General features: G+C 46.7%; 1 protein-coding gene across 1 annotated transcript in view; it reads right to left on the bottom strand.

Moving 5' to 3' along the window:
- The window catches only part of CAPN13 (calpain 13), an 84,570-nt gene that overhangs the window by 37,999 nt on the left and 27,338 nt on the right, over positions 1-19,233 (bottom strand). The window contains exons 3-7 of the mRNA XM_019020724.4: positions 16,737-16,809; positions 15,101-15,216; positions 9,462-9,598; positions 3,245-3,419; positions 2,194-2,268 (exon numbers count right to left, since the gene is read on the bottom strand). Of these exons, the coding sequence (XP_018876269.4) occupies positions 2,194-2,268; positions 3,245-3,419; positions 9,462-9,598; positions 15,101-15,216; positions 16,737-16,809 (576 nt within the window). The remainder of the gene's footprint in view (positions 1-2,193; positions 2,269-3,244; positions 3,420-9,461; positions 9,599-15,100; positions 15,217-16,736; positions 16,810-19,233) is intronic.

Genomic DNA, 19,233 nt, shown 5'->3' with positions numbered 1-19,233 from the left:
GCTCAGTGCTCAGAAAAGGTGCTACTGGGCAGGAGGTAGCCCGAGTTATCTACCCTGCAGTAGTACTTCCTCAAATGAATTATCCTGAATGCCAGTTCCACTGACCATTAATAGTTATTCCTAGCAAAAATGGTTGTGTGGCTAATGGTACAATAAAAACCAGCAGTGCTTGCACTGTTCATACAGGCCTCTTAGAGTCCTTAAAATGTGAATGTACACTCTGAATCTCCAAGGAGGGGATATCGTGAGTTGCTTTTCCAAATGTATTTGGAAACCCATTTTCATAGAGGCTAGTGCTTCTTAGAACACATTCTGGGAAGTGTCAGCTACATGGAATGGTGGAGCAGGGATGGATTACACGGGACATGCGGTCTTGATCACCTGTCTTCCCAGGGGAGGTGCTCTGTTTAGACCACTCGGTATATTATTGAAACAACTCCAAGTGTACACTATGGGGGCACAAATGTTCGAGCTGTGGGTGTCATGATCAGGAGCCCAAACGGCAGCTGAGCCCACACTTGGACTCCCAAGTTCCCCTTTGTCACCCTAGGTGTTCACATAGCTGCTCTGCAACCCAGCAGTCACTGCCATCTCCACAGCCAGCCTCTGCAGGGACTCATGCTCCAAGGTCATCTGGACCTCTGGGTACACGAGTCCCTTCTCCCCTGTGTTCAGAGGAGAAACAAAGGCTATCTCAATGTATAAAAAGGATCTTGTCCAAGAATGGCAAATACATTGCAAAGGCACCTGACTTCCTCATCTCATGCCCCAAACAGGTATTACTAATTGATAACAGCTCTCTTTCCATGAATCTGGAAGTGCTGAGGTCAATTTTGGATAATTACCTATTGTCCAAAAAGCATTCATTAGAGATTGGAGATACTGTCTTGGTTTTGTGATTGGGACACCGATCAAAACATGAAACAATGGAACAACTGGCCTCAGGTCTATGGACAAGAGAGACAGAAGGGTAGAGAGAGGAAGGACATGTGGGAAAGGAGGAGAGGCCAGGCAAGTATGAGAAAGCCACACATAGAGCCTGATGCTCTGCAGTCCTTGGTCCATAAAGTCCTGGGAGAAATTATGTGCCCTAGAGTTTGGAACTTGGTCTCTCAGGGCTTAGAAGACATTATTAGGCCTCAAGTGTTGTGGGAAATACAGAGATCAGGGAACACTTGCAGGAAACCATCCCATAGCCAGGAAGTGCTGTCACCGCAAGTGTGGTGACAAATGTAGACGGACACTAAAGAGACAGAGTGTCCAGGCCAGCTGTCTCTCAGGTGCTATCTATCTAACCTCGTGAAAGACATCTCTCCTATCAGGTCTCAGCTTCTTCCTTTATGAACGGAGAAGGCTGTGCTTCAGTAGTATTTTCCAGGCCAGTGATCACACACATTTTTGTCCAGCCAAAGTCAATTCTTCCACTGAGGAGCACGATTGTCCTACAGCGCCAGCCTCCTCCTCTTCCATGAGAATAAAGTTTTATCTGGGCATATGGGGCCCAGCTAGACAGTGTATGTCCCAGCCTCCCTTGGCCTTGGTGTGGTCATATAATTAAGCTTAGACTAATGGGATGTGAGAGAAATGATGCATGCCTCTTCCAATTCATGCCTTCTATATGGACGTATGAGTGTCCCCTGGCCTCTTTCTCTCCCCTGGCTGGGAGATGAGGGATCAAAGCAGCTGTCTTGGGCTCCCGGATGGAAGCTCCATGTCGAGGATGGCAGAGCCACCTACTAATCCTGGCATCACCTGCTTACCTGAGAGAGAAATGAACTTTGTCTTAAGACCCTATATTTCGGAGTGTCTTTGTTACAACAATTTAGCTTGCATGTAACAAATAAAACCCCTTTCAGGGCAAAACTTCCTCCCTGGAGTCAACTGGGTAGTTCATTCTACCTCCTTTGGGGCTAATCTCCCAGTCTAGATAGACAGTCAGAGCTGTCTGAGATCAGCAACAGGACAGCAACATCTCTGGTGGGTTCTCAGAAAGTAGGACACTGGGAGTCAGAACTTCTGGATGAACAGAAGGAGCTGAGGCTGTCCATGGTGCATGTCACCACAGAGGCAAGGGTGATAAATCCTCATTTCATCTTTCTTGGGCTTTCATGTGATTCTGGCCCCTATTGAGAGGAACAAGAACACTGGGGCAGAGGCCAGGGGAGAGCTGGACAGGCCAGCAGCCAGCCTTACCTGCTCAGCCCCAGTCACAGTGTAGGCGTGCAGACTCACCAGCCCATTCTCCATCGCCTGTGCTGTATCTGTTGGCTTCAAGGCAGAAAAGCAGATCAAACATTAGACATCTACAGGTTCTTCAAAGAAATAGAAAAACACAGTCCAAACAGCCACTGAGCCATCTGGGCCCCACTGACTCACTTGGGACTGGTATATGGCCTGGAACTCTTTTCTAGAGCAGCAGAGTTGGAAGGCCATTGGGTGTCTGAGGCCCCAGGGATTTCATGCCTCAGGGCACCACCCCCATGAGTGATAGAACCCCGTGGAGTCCCGAGGGCCTGGGTTACTCTCTCCACCAACCACATGTCGTCAGTGAGACATGGCACAAATATGTCTGCTGGGACATTTGCAGGAGTCAAGAATCACTTGACCCCCACACTGGGAGTAACTGGAGTTTAAACTGCATCTTGGGCTTCTGGTGGCATTTTGGATTAGCGATGTGTGACTCAAAGCCCACATGTTTCAAGATGAAGGAAGCATCCCCGTGGATAGAAACCAGATGTCTCAGAACAGACTCAAATAATTTGGAGGGTCACCCAAGCTTTTCAAAATGGGTCATGCTGCCCTTGGGTGCTGCCATTAGAGCCAGTGAGCATCAGAGGGCCCTGGGGGGCTCTGTGTAAACTTAAGGCAAAATACAAAGGAGCTGAAGCTGCGTTCTCCAGTGCATGGTAAAGCCCACTGGTTGCTTGGGAGCTGTAGCAGTAGGTCCAGGCTCTGGCGCAGCAGCATTGGAAGACTTGTCCAGCCACTTATGAGCTGTGTGTTGGTGAGCACCTTAGGTAGCCTCTGTGAGCCCACCTTTTCTTCTGTGAAGTGAATTCTGCAATTTATGTCTTAGAGGCAGGCTACTGTAGGGTTCAATGAGGTGACCCGGGTAAAGCACGCTATCAGTGTTCGTTAATGGTGGCAGCTTGCCATACCCTCCTTAGCTGAATGGGCCCCTGGCTGAGCATTCCTGGCTGAGGAAAGGCTTGAACTGGTGCAAAAGGGCTCCCCATTGACTTACCCCGCTTGGAGTGGCACAGGTTATCAGGGAGCCCGCCTTGGTCGCTGTCTTCACTGCCTTCACCAGGTCCACAGGGGAAGAGTGCAGATGGATGTTGGTGATCACGCCTCCTGTGAGGTCCACCAGGGCATCCTCGAGGAAGCCATAGTGCAGATCGGAATAGGATCCGAGCAGCCTGGGAGGGAACGGGGGATGAACCATCGTGGTGCCTTTGGTGAGACGCTCTAGGAAGGGAGCTTGTGCACTGATCCTCTGCCTATTTCCCAGGTGAGGGGCTGCCTGGTCCACTCCTGACCATGGCCACCCACCTCCCATTTGCCTGGATGGAGATTCTAGCACTGTCTGCAGCTCCAGGGGCTCCTACCATCCTCTGTACCTTCCCGCCCTGGTCCCCCAGGCCTGCACAGTCCCATAAGTGGCAGCACTGACGAGAGGCTGGGAGTGCCTGTGCTGGAGCCACAGGGCAGGGGTTGAACCCCACCTTTGCCACATATTTGGCTGCTTGACCTTGGGCACATTAATGAGCTTCATGGGGCTATGTTCCACATAGTGCCTGGCACATGACCATCCCTTAATGAGTACTGGATATTATTATGTTGAGTATCTCCTGCTTCCCATTCAGTTTAACAGCAGTGTGAAGTACTGACTGTGGGCGAGGGACTATGAGAGGCATATGTTTAAAAACCCCATTCCTGCCCTCTAAGAGCTCACAGCCATACCCTGATGCTGGCAGTGGACATTGGGAGCCACTGTTCTTACTCTGCAAACCCTGATCCAGAATTCCCATTCCCAGAGTTACCCACTCGCCCCCAGATCATTAGGGAGATCACTGGCTTAACTGAAGGTAACATAGGTAAGGATGAGTCTTATGTAACATACCCCAAAAGCTTAAAACCCTCACCCCCTTCTCCAAAGCATCTCTTCCTGCCACCCCACCTCCACCCCCACCCATGGCATTTCTGTTTCTGGGAGATGGGCAGGGCCAGACCCAAGAGGCATAATGTTCCCCAGGAGAGAGGGTGGCCTGATCAGTCACAAAGGAACCTCTCATGAAGGGGCTGGACAGTCAGATTTGTTTTGAGAACTTCAGCTCCCATCCATGGGGCGAATTGGAAGCATTCCATGGAATCTTGAAATTTAGGCAGGGCAAGCTCACAAAGGATATGGAACTGAGGTCAGATCAGGCAGGAGACCCTGGCATCAAAGCCACCCAGCAGGAGCCACACTCACTGCTGCCTCTGTTGCTTGGGCTTCTCGCCAGGGACCTACACATTCCTGTCCCCGGTGAGCAGGCAGAGGCAGAGCCCTTCACAGGGTAGAAGGCAGTGGAGGAAGTCCTGGCTGCAGCTTTTGTTCTGCTAATGCAAAATCACACATGATCAGGGCCTGGGTCTATCCTGCTGCTCCCTCCAACTGGGTCTTCCACCCTGGACAAGACCCTTCCCCTCCCTGCCCTTGGCCTTTCATCTGGAAGCTGCAGGGTGGACTGGATCAGTCCTCAACAATCCTTTCTCACTGTTTCCACCTCTGACATTCTCTCTTCCTGGGGATCACACAGAATTCCAGTAGATTCACTTCAGCAAATGCGTATCGTATCAAGCAGTCACTATCAGCAGGACTCTGCCCCGGGCACGAATGCTTAGAAGGAATGGCTTAGAAAGCCTTTATTAAAGAAAGCTGAGGATTCCCAGAACGAAGGGGCATCTCTACAGGAGCCCCCACGTGACAGATTAATCTTGACTTGTTTTAAAACTGGTTCTAAACCTCATCCTCCTGCTCTCCCTCTCTCTGACCCAGGGTCTAGATTTTTCTCTCTGGAGCATTTGCTCAGTCAACTGTAGAGCCTTCTTTGGTGGTAAGTGGGCCTGGTTGGGGCTGAGCTCTGGACTCCCTCGCTGTCCCATGTGGGTTCTGGCTCCTGTTCCAATTACCAGGGCGTGGCTGAGGGTGCTGGAAATTCACAAGGACTGGGGTTTGGGAACCCATTCCCCACCAGTGCTACCTCCTGCTCTTTGCAACAGCCCCTTCCTGGTGATATGCTCAGGGCGCCTTTCCTGGCTTCAACAGGGCTGTGCTAAAGAACAGCACTCCAGAAAAGCCGCGGTGGGGCCTGGCCCCTCTGTCACTTCACTGTCTCACTGCCTGTGGGCCCCACCTGACATCCTGCACCCACAGCATCCGGCAGTCACCTCGGAGTCACCCAAGACAACCAAAGGCACTCCCTGCCAATCACAGCTAGAGCCCTTTGGTGTCTTCTGAAGACTTCTCTTACTACGTATCCACAATGCCCATGAAACCTGTCCCAGCAGCAGCTGGGTGTTTTGACAAGGAGCTATCTTTCTGCTTTCTAAACGTGAGCTCACGGATCCTGCTGATGTTCAGGAACATGGCAACTATTCTTAGCCCCCTTTGCTGACAGGAAGTAGAAAGGAGAGAGAGAGAGAACTGTGTTCACCGCAGCCGCCACTATTCCTTGTCACCTGACCCAGGAATTCTGAGACAGCCTTGTCCCCATCCCTCTGCTTCAGCCTCATTTGGGGAAAATGTCTTTCTGCCCGGCAGTCATATGAAAGAGGAAAGAATTCGGATAGAGCCAGAGAAGATGCTGAAATGCTGTAGAGATTCCATAAAGGATGGGAAGCAGCCTACCAGCTCTCATCCCTCAATCTCCTATTTCATGACCTCTGGGGAAAACACAACCCTAAATATGGTTTTCATTTGACTTGACCAATTAATTTCCAGACTCCCCAGCTGCAAGGAGAATAGAAAGTTTAGAGTCCATGTGTGTTCACTGGGCTGTTGCCTGCACCCTTGGAGGGAAGAGGTCCCTCTCCATCTGGACAGATGGGCTCTCTACATTTGGGCTGTGGTCCTCACATGCCAGACACTGAGCTCCACAAGCAGCAAAAGACAAATCATTTTCCTGTAGGACTGACAGCGTCAGGGATGGTGGGAAGGTGTGGGAAATAGTGACTAGGGAAAATCGTGCTCACCCCATCCTCATCTGCATGTGATCTTGGGCCAGTCATTTCACCTCACTGAGCCTCAGTTTCCTCATCTTTCAAAGAAGGTGGGGTTTGATGCTCACAGACGTCCTCTCTGGCTCTGAAACCCTATAATTCTATGTGATTCACCCCTGCATTTTAGAGCTTCCTTTTTTGGATAGTGAGGGGTGGGGGACCTTTTAAACAGCTTTAATAGTTTGAGACATTTTATCCTCTGCTAGATTTCTTTAAGCAGTAGAATGCGGATGCCAGGTCCACGTTCCTATTTCTTTTCAAGCTGAATGATTGCTTGAGGTCGTCTGTTAACAAAATGGGGTCAAAGTCATCATTTCCTTCTGCAAGATTTCTAATTCTCCCAGGGAACCACTGGTCTCCCTGTTTTTACATAAGGATAAAACGAGGTCCTGAAGAGATGAGGGCTGAATCCGTATTGAAAAGATAATGGCAGTGTTTTCATAAGAAGCTTATAAGTGAATTAACCTCCCAAACATGTGGATTGGTTCAACAACCTTGGCTGTTATCTGGGCTTCATTCTCAAATGCTAATGAGCAGCTGTTGCTGATGCTAGAAATGAACAAAAACTTTAGTTTTTCACAAGTTTGCCTCAAAAAGAAAGAATGCACAAAAAGAGGTCTTGAGGCACCTCACTGTTTGGACTGTGACTTCCAGAAGGACAGGGGTGGACTGTGGTGCTATCACCACCTCTAGGGCCCAGGACTGCACTCGGCAAGGCTGCAGAATGGACGGGGAAGATAAAGATGTCCCCTGGCCAGGTGAGTAAAGACCTGGCAGGCCCAGCTTAACTACGTGCACCTGCCATCTCATCACAAATGGAGACTCATCTCTGAAGAAGAGATGATCTTCAGAATTTTCTGGACCTATGATGCTCTCCACTCATTTTCTCCTCAAGGGCATGGTCCTCTCTGCTTTTATCTGCTAGCAGTGATCCCCAGCTCTGGCACTTCCCTCGCCCCTTCACGGTGCCTGCCTCACACACAACCCCTTCTGAGGGCAAGTGTCCCCTCCCCAGATCCTGTCCCTTTGTAGCCACTTGACCCAGGTCATGGCTGATTGGGCCGATGGGGTCCTGACCCAGGCTTGACCAATAAGACTCCAACTCTCTGGATTGGAATCAGGTACTGGGCGGGGAATCGGGTGGAAAGCAGCAGAAGGTAAAGACAGAGGCACAAGGCCAGGTGGCCTGATGAGGAGTTCAGAGGAAGTGGGAGTCCTGAGAAATTGGAGCTAGGAGGCAGCAGAGGAAGATGCATAGCAAAGACAGGTGACTGGGTGGGAGGAGGAGGAGCGGGCCAGCTACAGAGAGGAGCAGAGCAGAGCAGAAGCCACAGCAGCTGCAGCCAAACCAACGCCAGAGCCTTGCTCCAGCCCCTGGGGACCGGCCCCATGACAGTCCCTGCCCTTGGGCCTCTGCATACCTTCCTGTCCTATTTCCAGGTGTGCCGCCTTCCCCCTTCATAATATCGTCACTGCAAGGTCTTGCTTTTTTTTTAAATTTGTTTCATCTCATTTCATGAACTTTCTTTTTTCCTTCCTTCCTTCCTTCCTTCCTTCCTTCCTTCCTTCCTTCCTTCCTTCCTTCCTTCCTTTTATCCACATTCTTTTTCTCCTCCACCCCAAGACAAGCATTTCAGGATGTGGAATGTGCACCTTTTGTTTGTATGCGTTCTTGTGAAATGAGAATTGCAGGGCACAGAGTTTCCGTTTCCATAAATAACGGTGCATGGGATTGCTCAGTGCCTCTTACCTCATTTGCAAAAGCTAGAAAGCTGGAGAATGCCAAGTGTTTGCCAGGATGTGGGGATCCAGGAACCCCCAAATAGACAGGAGGGAGTGTGCACACAGGCAGCCTCTGAAGGACAACCTGACAATACTTATCTTGGCTACACGCATGTCTCACACTCACTAAGGACATTTCTAGGGGGCCTCAAGGACCCTGCCTCTAAGGACTGTCCCGGTCACAGTGCACAGATGGGATCTGTGGCTTCTGACTGCTGCGTGGCTCTCCATGAAGTGTACCCACCCATTGTACCCACTGACCTCAGTGATGGACACTCCATACCACCCTTGTGGCAGTCAAGAACATCCTCAGATGTGTCCCCTTAGGGGCCCCCAGGAATGTCCCTATTGGGTGTGAGAAGTGTGTGTAGCCAAGCTAAGTATTGTCAGGTTGTCCTTCAGAAGGCTGCCTGGGTGCACACTCCCTCCCGTGCTGTTGGAGAGTCCTGGATCCCCACATGCTGGCGAGTACTTGGCATTCTCCAGCTTTTGCAGTCTCATAGGAGGAGACAGATGTGTCATTACTCTTCGCGTTTCCATTGTATTGATTATGGAAAGTTTGAGTTTATCTTCATCACCTGTGTGGGTGTTTAGGACAGTGCCCTCTTCCTCACACACACACGTGCAACCCCCCATCCACAGTCCTGCACACAACCACTTGAGTCAGTCTGAGAGCATCTGTCCCAGTGCCAAGCACAGTGCCTGGCATATGGTTAAATGCTCAATAAACATCTGCTGAATAAAAGCAACCCAAAGAATCTAAGTACGACATGTGAATTGGGATGTTTATAAGTTCTTAAGCTTGTCAGCACCTAAAGGCAGTTCCTAAGTTATGGTATTTTGACCATATGAGAATAAGCATGTCCTGCCCCACCCCCACACATAAATGCCACCTCATAGCAGCCACACCGGGTGCCCAACTGCCTGGACCACCCCTGATGATGTCTTTATTTGAATCACTCCCATTGTTGGAGATGCCTCCTCCCACCTATCCCCTCTCCCCTTGCTGAAATCCTGCCCATCCTTTGAGGCCTCACTCAAATGCCACCACCTCCACACAGCCTCAGCCTGACTTTCTGTGAGTCAGAGAGTCAGAATTGTTCACTCCTCCACGCTCTCATCGGACTTTGACTGTGATATTATTAAATATATTTCTTTGGGCCCTGATACCAGCCTTGCAATAATATCATTGTCAGTGCATATCTCTCTCCAGACCCTACCCTGCCCACTCTTCACTATGTGCCTGTGGGACCCTCCTTATGGCCCCAACATGGACCTTTGCACGTGGTGATTGTTTATGGAGGTGCCCAGCCAGGTGGCAAAGGCTGCGATGCTCCAACAGGGACTGTTTGCATTCCGGGTAGGCAGGACCAGCACTGAAACTCTGGGCTGCTGGGTGGCGGGGTTGTACTTACTTGGCATAGGCCTTCTCCAGCAGGCAGGGCCAGAACTCTTGGTTTTGGTGGCAAGGATGCACAAAGAGGCATTTATCTCCCTGGACAGGTAGGCGGTCATCAATCACCACTTCCACCCACTGGCCACATTGCCAGAACTGGAAGAGAGCCAAGCATATGCTTTGACAGAGTTGAGGCAGAAGGGAGCTCCTGGGTCCCCCAACCTAAGCCAAAAGTTGCAACATGACCTCTACAATGCAATAATGAACTCTATTCCGAACAAAATCCCAGCCCAGGTTGCCAGGCAGGAGACAGGCATGTCATCTCAACCGGCAGATGGAGAAAATGAGTCACAGACCAACTTAGTCCAGGAAGATATAGTCAGGGAAGAAGCAGACTTGGGTTCTAGCTTCACTTTGCTCCTCAGCATTGCCTCTCTTTGGCAAGTCCTTTGTGAGCTTCAGCGACACAAGTGAAACTCTCCAGGTACTTCTTGTGCACAAAATGGCAATAGGGAAGCAATGCTACCAACAGAGGAGAGTGGTGGGGGCAGGGCTAGCATGAGAGAGGCAGAGCCTGCAGGAGCTGAGGGCTTGAAGGAAGAGGCAGGATTTAAGCACGTGGCAGGGAGACAGGGAAGGTATCCCAGACAGGAGGCACACTGTGGGCAAAGGCCTGGAGACAGATGACATGGATGGCTCAGGAGGACTGAGCAGTGACAGCCTCCCTCTGGCCCCCCTCTTCTTCCATCAAGCTGGCCCTGCCATTATAGCAGCAGAAAGGATACTGGCTGGCATTGCTACTGCTAAGAGCGCAAATGAACCAGATGTTCCTTTCCAAAACAGACTGTTTGAATCTTTAGCATTCAACTCTAAATAGTTCACTGGGGACATGGCCAAATGAGGAAAATTCATAACAAATCCAGCTTTTTGGATTCTCTTTGCTGGCCTCCCCTGTGTAGGAGAGGCAGCAGGGCTTCCGGCTTCAGCCCTGAGCTTTGGCAAAGGCAAATTTCCACTGGGTGGACTCCATGGAAAGCTGGGTGGATGGGATCGCTCATCCACGTGGCCTTTTCCACATCTGGATGTCCCAGATGTCAGGCTGTTGCATCCAGCCGAGGATGCAATTTCAGAGCACAGATGCAGATTGAGACAGATATGTCAGTGGAGACAAAGCAAAGATGTTTTAATAGTTGCTAATGAGCCAGTGCACTGTGGCGGGTTCTGCACAGCTGTGGACTTGTGTTCCTATTGCAGTGAGCAGCAAGATGTGCCAGCAGTGAGGCTGAGAGGCAACAGGGATGGTTTTAGGAGGGTGATTACAAAATGCATCCGAAGCACCGAGGGAAGCTAATCCCAATCCCCAGAAGGGAGTACCAAAAGGACAATCTGGATTTTGTGCTTAATTGGGTGGCAGCATATAGTAGACAGCAGTCAGCTGGTGGAACTGTAGTTGAATGCTGGTCTTGCCTCTTATTACTTTAGCAACAGATGTTGAACAAGATAATTCTCTGGGACTCAGTTTTCTCATCTATCAAACGGCAGTAAGAGTAGGAACTGCCTCATAGGTTGTGATTAGGATTAGATGAGATCACAAAAGGTGAGATTATGAAAACAAGATTGTAGTTATGAGAGTAGAGACTCTTTGTCAGTGGCCGTTTGGTTCAGCACCTAGGACAATGCCTGGCACACAGTAGGACATTAAGAATGAGTAAGTCCCAGCTCGAATGAGCTTCTCTGGTTAGTTCATCTTAAAAATAACTCTTCGCCCTATCTTCCCACACCAGTAATGCTGACCAAACTTGCTCTCCCTATACAAAGGGGACATCAGATAAGTTTGCCACTCTCAGAGAGGATGCAAAAGGCCTGACTGGTGGTCAAGAATGAGGCCACCACCTGTATTTCCTGGTTCATGCCTCTGGGTGGGGAGGGCTGGCATTTGGATCATGTCTGTACCTTCCAAGAACAATACTGGAGGCCATTTTGCCAACACCCAGTTGTCTGACAGGGAAACCAGAGTGTTTTAGGCAAAGCATCTGAGGTGACCTGGGCACTGGGTAACTTTTGGAAAGCAGTACCCAGGCTCGCAGCAATGAGAGGAAATCTACAGAGCTTAGTGCACTGCAGCCGCTTCTGGGGAACTGTGTGACTTTATTTACCACCCAAAAGGGCAAAGTGAGTCCTGCCTGGGCCTTGAGTTGTCCTAACCACCTAAGTAGCTCCACCAATGCTGGCACCCTGGGACAAGCCCAGATACAGCTCAATCCTGGATCCTCTAGCTCACTCCCTGGTGTGGTCCTTGAACCAGCAGCAGTAGCATCATCTGCCTGACAGAAGACCTAATATGCAAATAGTTGAATATAAGGAGGCAAGAGCAGGATAAAGGAGGGGCCCAGAAATAACAGAGGGAAACTTAGTTGACTAGAAGGATATAGGTCTTCAGATTGAAAAATATCACTGAATTCCCAGATAAGATTAATTTTTAGCAGGTGTACATATAGATTTCTGAACTCCAAGGAGAGAGAGCACTTCTTTTTTTTTTTTTTTTTTTTTTTGAGACGGAGTCTCGCTCTGTTGCCAGGCTGGAGTGCAGTAGTGCAGTGGCATGATCTCGGCTCACCGCAACCTCTGACTCCCTGGTTCAAGGATTCTCCTGCTTCTGCCTCCCAAGTAGCTGGGATTACAGGCATGCGCCACCACGCCCAGTTAATTTTTGTATTTTTAGTACAGACGGGGTTTCACCATGTTGGCCAAAACCATGTTGGCCAGGATGGCCTCGATCTCCTGACCTCGTGATCTACCCACCTCAGCCTTCCAAAGTGCTGGGATTACAGGCGTGAGCCACCGCGCCTGGCCAGCACTTCTTATAGACTCTCAGTTGGAAAGAAAACATTGCATACAAAGTCAAAGTCCAGAGAATAGATTAACATGAGATTTTTCTTCTGCAGCATTGGAAGCTACAAGACAACGAAACAATGTTTACAGACTTTTCAGGAAAGGAAACATGATCCAAGAATCCTAAACCTAACTGAAATATCATTTTTAAGTGAGAGCAAAGGAAAAACTCTCACATATTCTGAGGAAATTATTCAAGGAAATTCTATCTAATAAAGGTTTAATTAGAACAAAAATTTTAAGGAGAAATGAAGGGTGGGAGAAACAGTGGTAGGCAATGAGTTTTAAATATGCTTTTTATAAGAAACACCTATAACAAAGTGAGCATGAAATTAATAATAAAGAGATGAACAAAAATATAACAGGGAAATGTGCATAACAGGAAGCCAAAGTGGCAATAGGAATATCAGGTAAAGAGGAATCCATGGCCAGAGCATTAAATGCAACAAATAGGGATATTGTACAAATTTTGTTGCAATAAGAAAATAGCAAGATCGTAAACCTCTGGGCACCAAAGAACATAGCAGGAAAAGTGTAAAGCCAGAGCACCTGAAAGCATAAGAAGAATTCTCCAAATGATAACTATGGGAGGAACTTCTCCTCTTTATGATCTAATGAATCAAGCAGACAAAAAATAAGTAAAGATGAAAGACATAATGACAGATAACACAACTGCAAATCATAGAGCTTAATTCAGTATGTAAAACTTACAACCACTGGATAATATAGATTGTTCTTGTGTGTCCATGAGCCATTTATAAAAACTGCTGTGGGCTTGGCTAGAAATAAAACTACTTTATTAATCTCCCCAAATGCAGAGAGTTATGAATTATATTCTCCGACTATAATAAAACAGAGACTCAGCAACTAAAAGATTATCCCTTGCAAAACTTAATCACTTGAAAATCAAATAAACTTTAAAGAAACAACCTCTATATGAAAAAAGATACAAAAACTAAAAATGTATTATCTTAAAAATTAATAAAAGTAAGACTTTTTATATCAAAACCTATGGATACACATCTCAGAGGAAAGTAAAAAGACTAAGAATATTAAGTGTGCAGTTTCAGAAAAATCACAAAAACAATAAAATTAGGAGAAAGTATAAAGGAATTAATAAAGATAGGATTGAAATAATTAGTTATATAGTAAACAAAACCTCAAAAGAAAAAGAATAGAAAGACTAATGAAAATCAAAAGTTGATTTGTTAAAAAAAAAAAAAACACAACACCCACACAACAGATCGATCGGATAAAGAAAAGCGGAATTAAGAAAAAAAGGAAAAGTAAAAATACAGCACAGATTGAGAAAGTAGATTTAGTCACAGATTACAGGAGGCTAAATGAATTGTCAGAGATTCGTATAAGCAACTCAGTGGCAATAGATTTGAAAATACCGAAGAAACAGTTGATTTTTCTAGTTGAGTATAAATTTCAAGAATTAACTTCGGTAGAAATAAAAGACCTGTTGGATAGCTATTGAATACATTGGAAGAATTAAAGAAATCACATTTAAAAGGGAGGCAGGCCCAGGTAATTTCACTATTGTCTATTTTACTTTCAAAGAACAGTTAATCAATGATTAACTCTCATTATTCTACTTATTTCAAATCAAGGTATGTAAAGCTCAATCAGTTTGTTTTAAAAAGCTAGCAGAACTTAAACATGATAAAAATAACATAAACTAGAAATCAATTTTATGCATGATATAGGTACAAAAATTCCAAGACAATTTTTAGCAACTTGAATGTACTGAAAGAAGAGTAAATCAAGGAAGCACATTACTGAAGTCAAGAGAAGGCAGGATTTGGCTCTTGTCACTCATTCAAAGTTGTGAGGTTCTAGCTAATGTGACAAAGCAAGAGAGCAAAAGAAGTTCTGCAAATATTAAAAGGAGATACAAAATTATCTATTTGCAGATAATATTATTAGATAACTAAACCATTCCAGATTCTGTTAAAGAAAGAATTAAGAACTAATAAAAGAATTTGGTAAGGTGGCTAGATGCAGTTTAATATATGGTAAGTAGTAGCTTTTCTCTTTTTTAGCAGCACAAAGTTCAAAATGAGGGGAAAAAGACCTCATTTACATGAGCCACAAAATTGTAAAATGTTTGAGAATGAATTTATCAAGAAAGATACACCACCAATATAAATATAACACTTTATTGAAGGACATAAAACTAGTTCTGAATAAATGAAAGGTATCCCGTGTTTCTGGAAAGGAAAACTTAAAACAATAAAAATGTAATTTTTCTAAATTAATACATAAATGCTGCTGCATTCTGTATCACAGTGGCTTTTTTTAAAAAAATAGACAAAATAATTTTAAAATTCTCGTGGAAGAATAAATGTGCAAGAATTACCAACATATTTTTGAGAAAATGGTAATGAATAATGAAGGAGAACTTATCCTACCAGATGTTACCACTTCCTATAAAGCTACTGTAATCAAAATAGCACGATATGGCACAGGAATAGACAGAGACAAAAACTCGATGTTAGTTACAGGGTTCTCGATCAGTGACTCTTTTGCTAATCATTTCTGTCATTTCTTTTTATTTACACAAAAACATTTCAACTCTCATCTTCCCTGTGTGTTGTCAGATTATAAGCTTGAATCCTTTTTTTGAAGGTAGGGAGGGTAACTACCACAACTGTCACTTTCATCTCAGGCTTCCCCGCCATGAGAAAACTTAAGACTTTCACCTTCCCTGTACTCACAGAGAACCCCATCATTTAATGAGTGCTGTAAGGGCACACATACCCGGAAACGGAAAATGCCAGCATACTGGTGTGAAAAGCTTTGGACCATCAGGATCTTCTGCCTGTACTGTGGGTTCTGAGTCAAGGAGCCCAGTGCTGCCAGGAACCAGCAGTCAGCTGTGAGGGGAGAAAAGCCAGGAAAGGCTGACTGGACACACTTGGAAACCCCGTCCCATAATTTCAAAGGTCCTTACCACCAGAGGCCACACACTTCCTTCTAAATAATGCATTTTTTTTCTTCTGAGAGAGGAGAACCGGGGGAGGGAGTCACAGGGACTAGCTCCAAGCAAGATAAAGAAGGGGCAGTGGTGGTGGTGGTGTTCATGGAGTCTCGCTCTGTAGCCCAGGCTGGAGTGCAGTGACGCCCTCTGGGCTCACTGCAACCTCCGCCTCCCGGGTTCAAGCGATTCTTCTGCCACAGCCTCCACAGCTGCAGCAAGCCCGGCTAATTTTTTTTATTTTTAGTGGAGACAGGGTTTCACCATGTTGGCCAGGCTGGTCTCAAACTCCTGACCTCAAGTGATCCACCCACCTCAGCCTCTCAAAGTGCTGGGATTACAGGTATGAGCCAGCACGTCCAGCCTCTGATTCTCTTTTTGCCAGAGGTGCTCAGTTACAGCAAATTTTGGCAATGATGCTGTGTACAATTGAGGAAAACTGATTCGCGTTTTTCTTTGCTATTAGCTCAGCCCGTCCCTGTGCAGAAGTAGGGGGACGTTCTCTCCTTTTCCTCCTTGAGGGATGCATGGCCTCGAGTTTCTCCTTGGATGTCCTTGTAAGCCCTTTTGAGTCTCTCCTCCCCTCCCTGAGTCCTTTCTCCTTCACCCCTAACATGATCAATTTGTCTTTGAATGCCATTTCACACCAGGCACTGGGTTCAGTACAGAAGCCACAAAGATGGCCTCAGAGAGGTCCTTTCTCCAGTTAGGTGAAACCCCAACAGGGGAACCCTTGGCTGGTGGCCAGGCAGGCTCTATTGACTTGGTCCAAGGCACGGTGATTTCACCAGGCAAAGTTCAAGTACAGGACCTATCATCGGCAAGCTGACATTTTGAAAGCTTAGAGTGTATTCTCAGAAGGGTTGTTGTTTTTGCTGTCTCCCAACTCCTATCCACTTTCCAGCCAGCCCTGCCCTTTCACTCCAAGGCTTCTCTTTCTGAGGTTTCTCTTGGCCACACCTGGAACAGCCCAGGTACCTCCTCTTAGGCAGCCCCTCCTGTTTCCCTGTCCATGCCCTCCAGCTCTCAGCAGCTCCTTTGCTCTGGGAATGTCTGGTGGGGTGGGAAGTAGTCAGAGAGTGCTGGATTCTTAACTCTGTTGCTAACTGAGTGTGTGACATTAAGCAAATTATTTTACCTCTTGCACTCTCCATTGTCACATATATAAAATGGGGTTGTTGCACACACAAGGTATCTTGCACGGTCATTGCAGAAACTCAGTGTATGTTTGCTTTCATTTTTCCTGTCTCCTTTTCCCCTGCTCATTGCAGGCTGCAGGACTGGGCGTGAGCAGTTTGTCCACAGCAGCACCAAGGGAACTGGCCTTTCTCCCTCGGAAGCGGGGCAGGAATCTGTGGGTAAGCACCACCCTCCACCACTTCCTATCCAGGGCACGGAGGGAAGATGTTGCACTCTTACCTGCGCCTCCTTGTCGGATGTCAAATCTGCTTATATCATCCAGGATGAAGTGAGGAGGACCCCCTGGTAGATCCTTTAGGAAAGAGGGAGAAAAGCTATGAACATCGTTTATTCCTTTGTATCCCAAAGTGACATCATTCACTTTGTCTTTCAAGGGTCGAGGTTAATTCTTAAATAGGTGCTTAAAATCCAAGTTAGGAAAGTTCACCACGTTCTTCAGCCTTTATTGCTACTAGGAAGGCAGCAGGTGTAAATGTAACTGACAAGACAGGCCATAAATGCATTAGCATACCATACGAAGAGATAGCATAAATAAGGACTTGGAGTCCTTGGATCAAATAGCCATTCCATCTCGACAAGGCAGTGTTTTATTAAGAGGTTGTAAATAAACCATCAAAAATGAATAGAATACATTTATTAGGGGAGAGGTTTATAAACATAATAAAGTACTATAACTTTCATAATAAAGCTTTTGTTGTGAAATGGTATATCTCAGAAATCAGCATAGGTATTTTGGACTACAGGTTTAAGTCTAGCTGTGTGCTATAAGGGATACAAGGTACACATGACTCAGCTCTTTGCCCACTCCCTGGGTAACTCACAGACTGGGTCTGGAAGGCCGCAGTCCCCTTGTGTGAGGAGCTGGTACTCAGTGCCCCGTCCTTCCTTAACTTCTAACACACATAGTGCCTGCCAGCCAGAGACAGTGGTTATGGAGGATTCCGCCAGTGCTGCCACATCTGGGAAGAATCTGAAGAACTGTCAGCAGGCACCAAAATTGTGAGAGTTCCCAAAGGGGATCCCCAGGCACTTTGGGAGAACACCAGGTCACAGGTCTGGCTTCTGCCCCAGCACCAGCCAGCCCTCTAGACTTGGCCAGGATGACCTCGGCCTCCTCTCTGTGCAGCTCTTCCTGGATTTGCATAATTTGGTAATTGGTCCTTATATCATTTCTTTTCACATTGACCAATAAGTCTGCAGAGAGCAGGCCCGCAAACTGGAATTGGATTCATTTGCTCAGTAGCCATTCATGTACAGAGTCACGTGCCTTGTAGAACCTGCCAGCTCTTCATAAACTGCCCAGGTTTCCTGGAAGAGATGCACACTAAGGGGAAAACGAAGGTGTGCCCGCCTGCAAACACAGGGTCCTGGCTGCGGGGATCATTTTACCAAACTCCTCCCGCTGCTTTCTCTACAACTAACTGACCCCGTCACATGCCGGGAGGGGAACTCTCAGGCCCAGGCCCTCCCGGGTGAGGGGGACCCTGGGGTGGCACCAGGTCCGACCCTCTGCCAGAGCCATCGTGGGGAGAACTTTGGCATTTCCCCCAACGCCAGAAAGAGGGAAGGACGTCCGGAGGGCCTTCGGCTGCATGCAGAGCTCCAAGTAGAGCCAGTTTTAAAATGGTGTAGGGCATTTCAGTAGCCTTTACTTGTCTCCTCTCTCTACTGGAAAAGGGGACTTAGGGTCTCAAAGGAGGCCTGCTGTCAAAGATCCTCCACTCGTGAGAAGTAAAGAAGAGACGGAGGCTGTGGCATTTTCAGACCAGGAACAAAGATGGCTTTGCTCCATTTTCTTGACCTTGGCCACAGCTCTTCTTCACTGTGGTCCTGCTAGCTCCCCTCCAGGGATCCCCAGGGCAGGGGAAGGTGTGCTTGGAAAGCCCATTCAGACAGACCTGTTGTGGAATCCTACTCTAACATTTCTCCCTGGGTGACCTTGAGACCTTGAACAATTCCCATTACTTTGCTGTGCCTCAGTTTCCTCATGTGTAAAATGGGAACAATAATACAAAATGTAAAGACAGTTGAGAGAATCTAATGACGTTGCAATCAAGGCAATGGCTGTCATTCATCAAACCCTTGCTGAGGGCGGGTACCTTGCTCCTGGATTCTCTCTGGTAGGCTCCCAACAGCCTTGTAAAGCTGGACCAGTCCTTACATTTACAAATGAGGAAGGATGTGAAATACTTAGCGCAGTGTCTGACATAGTACATGTTCAACAAATATTGATCCCCCTCTTTTGAAATATTTGCAAAATTAAAAAGGCTATACTCAGACAAACCCATAGCCTCAGATGCATTCATTATTAAACAAGATAGAATAAAAACATGAATTTAGCAGTCAATTCATAGATCTTAGAAAGAAAAAGACAAAAAGAGCCTCACAAAAATAGGAGGAAGAACTGAAAAGAACAATTAGTGAATTATATACCAGAAAAACAGCAAGATTAATAAATAAATTGTTCTATTATTTGCCATTGAAAGTAATGGCCAATAATGGTTTTTGCCATTACTTTCAATGGCAAAAACCACAATTACTTTTGCACCAACCTAATATTTGAGGGAGGGTTACATAGACCCAACCTTTGGCAAATATGATAGAGAAACCCAAATAAAAGTAGAATTAAAAATTGGGCTTTAGAAATATAAAATCATGATGTAGAATTCTATGCCAATCAATTAAAAAATCTGATGATTTTTTGACAAAAATTAAC

This window comes from Gorilla gorilla, chromosome 12 (genome assembly GCF_029281585.2).
Source record: "Gorilla gorilla gorilla isolate KB3781 chromosome 12, NHGRI_mGorGor1-v2.1_pri, whole genome shotgun sequence".
Lineage (NCBI taxonomy): Eukaryota > Metazoa > Chordata > Mammalia > Primates > Hominidae > Gorilla > Gorilla gorilla.
The sequence above is the reverse complement of the archived record's forward strand: the minus strand, read 5'-3'. Positions and strand labels throughout refer to the sequence as shown.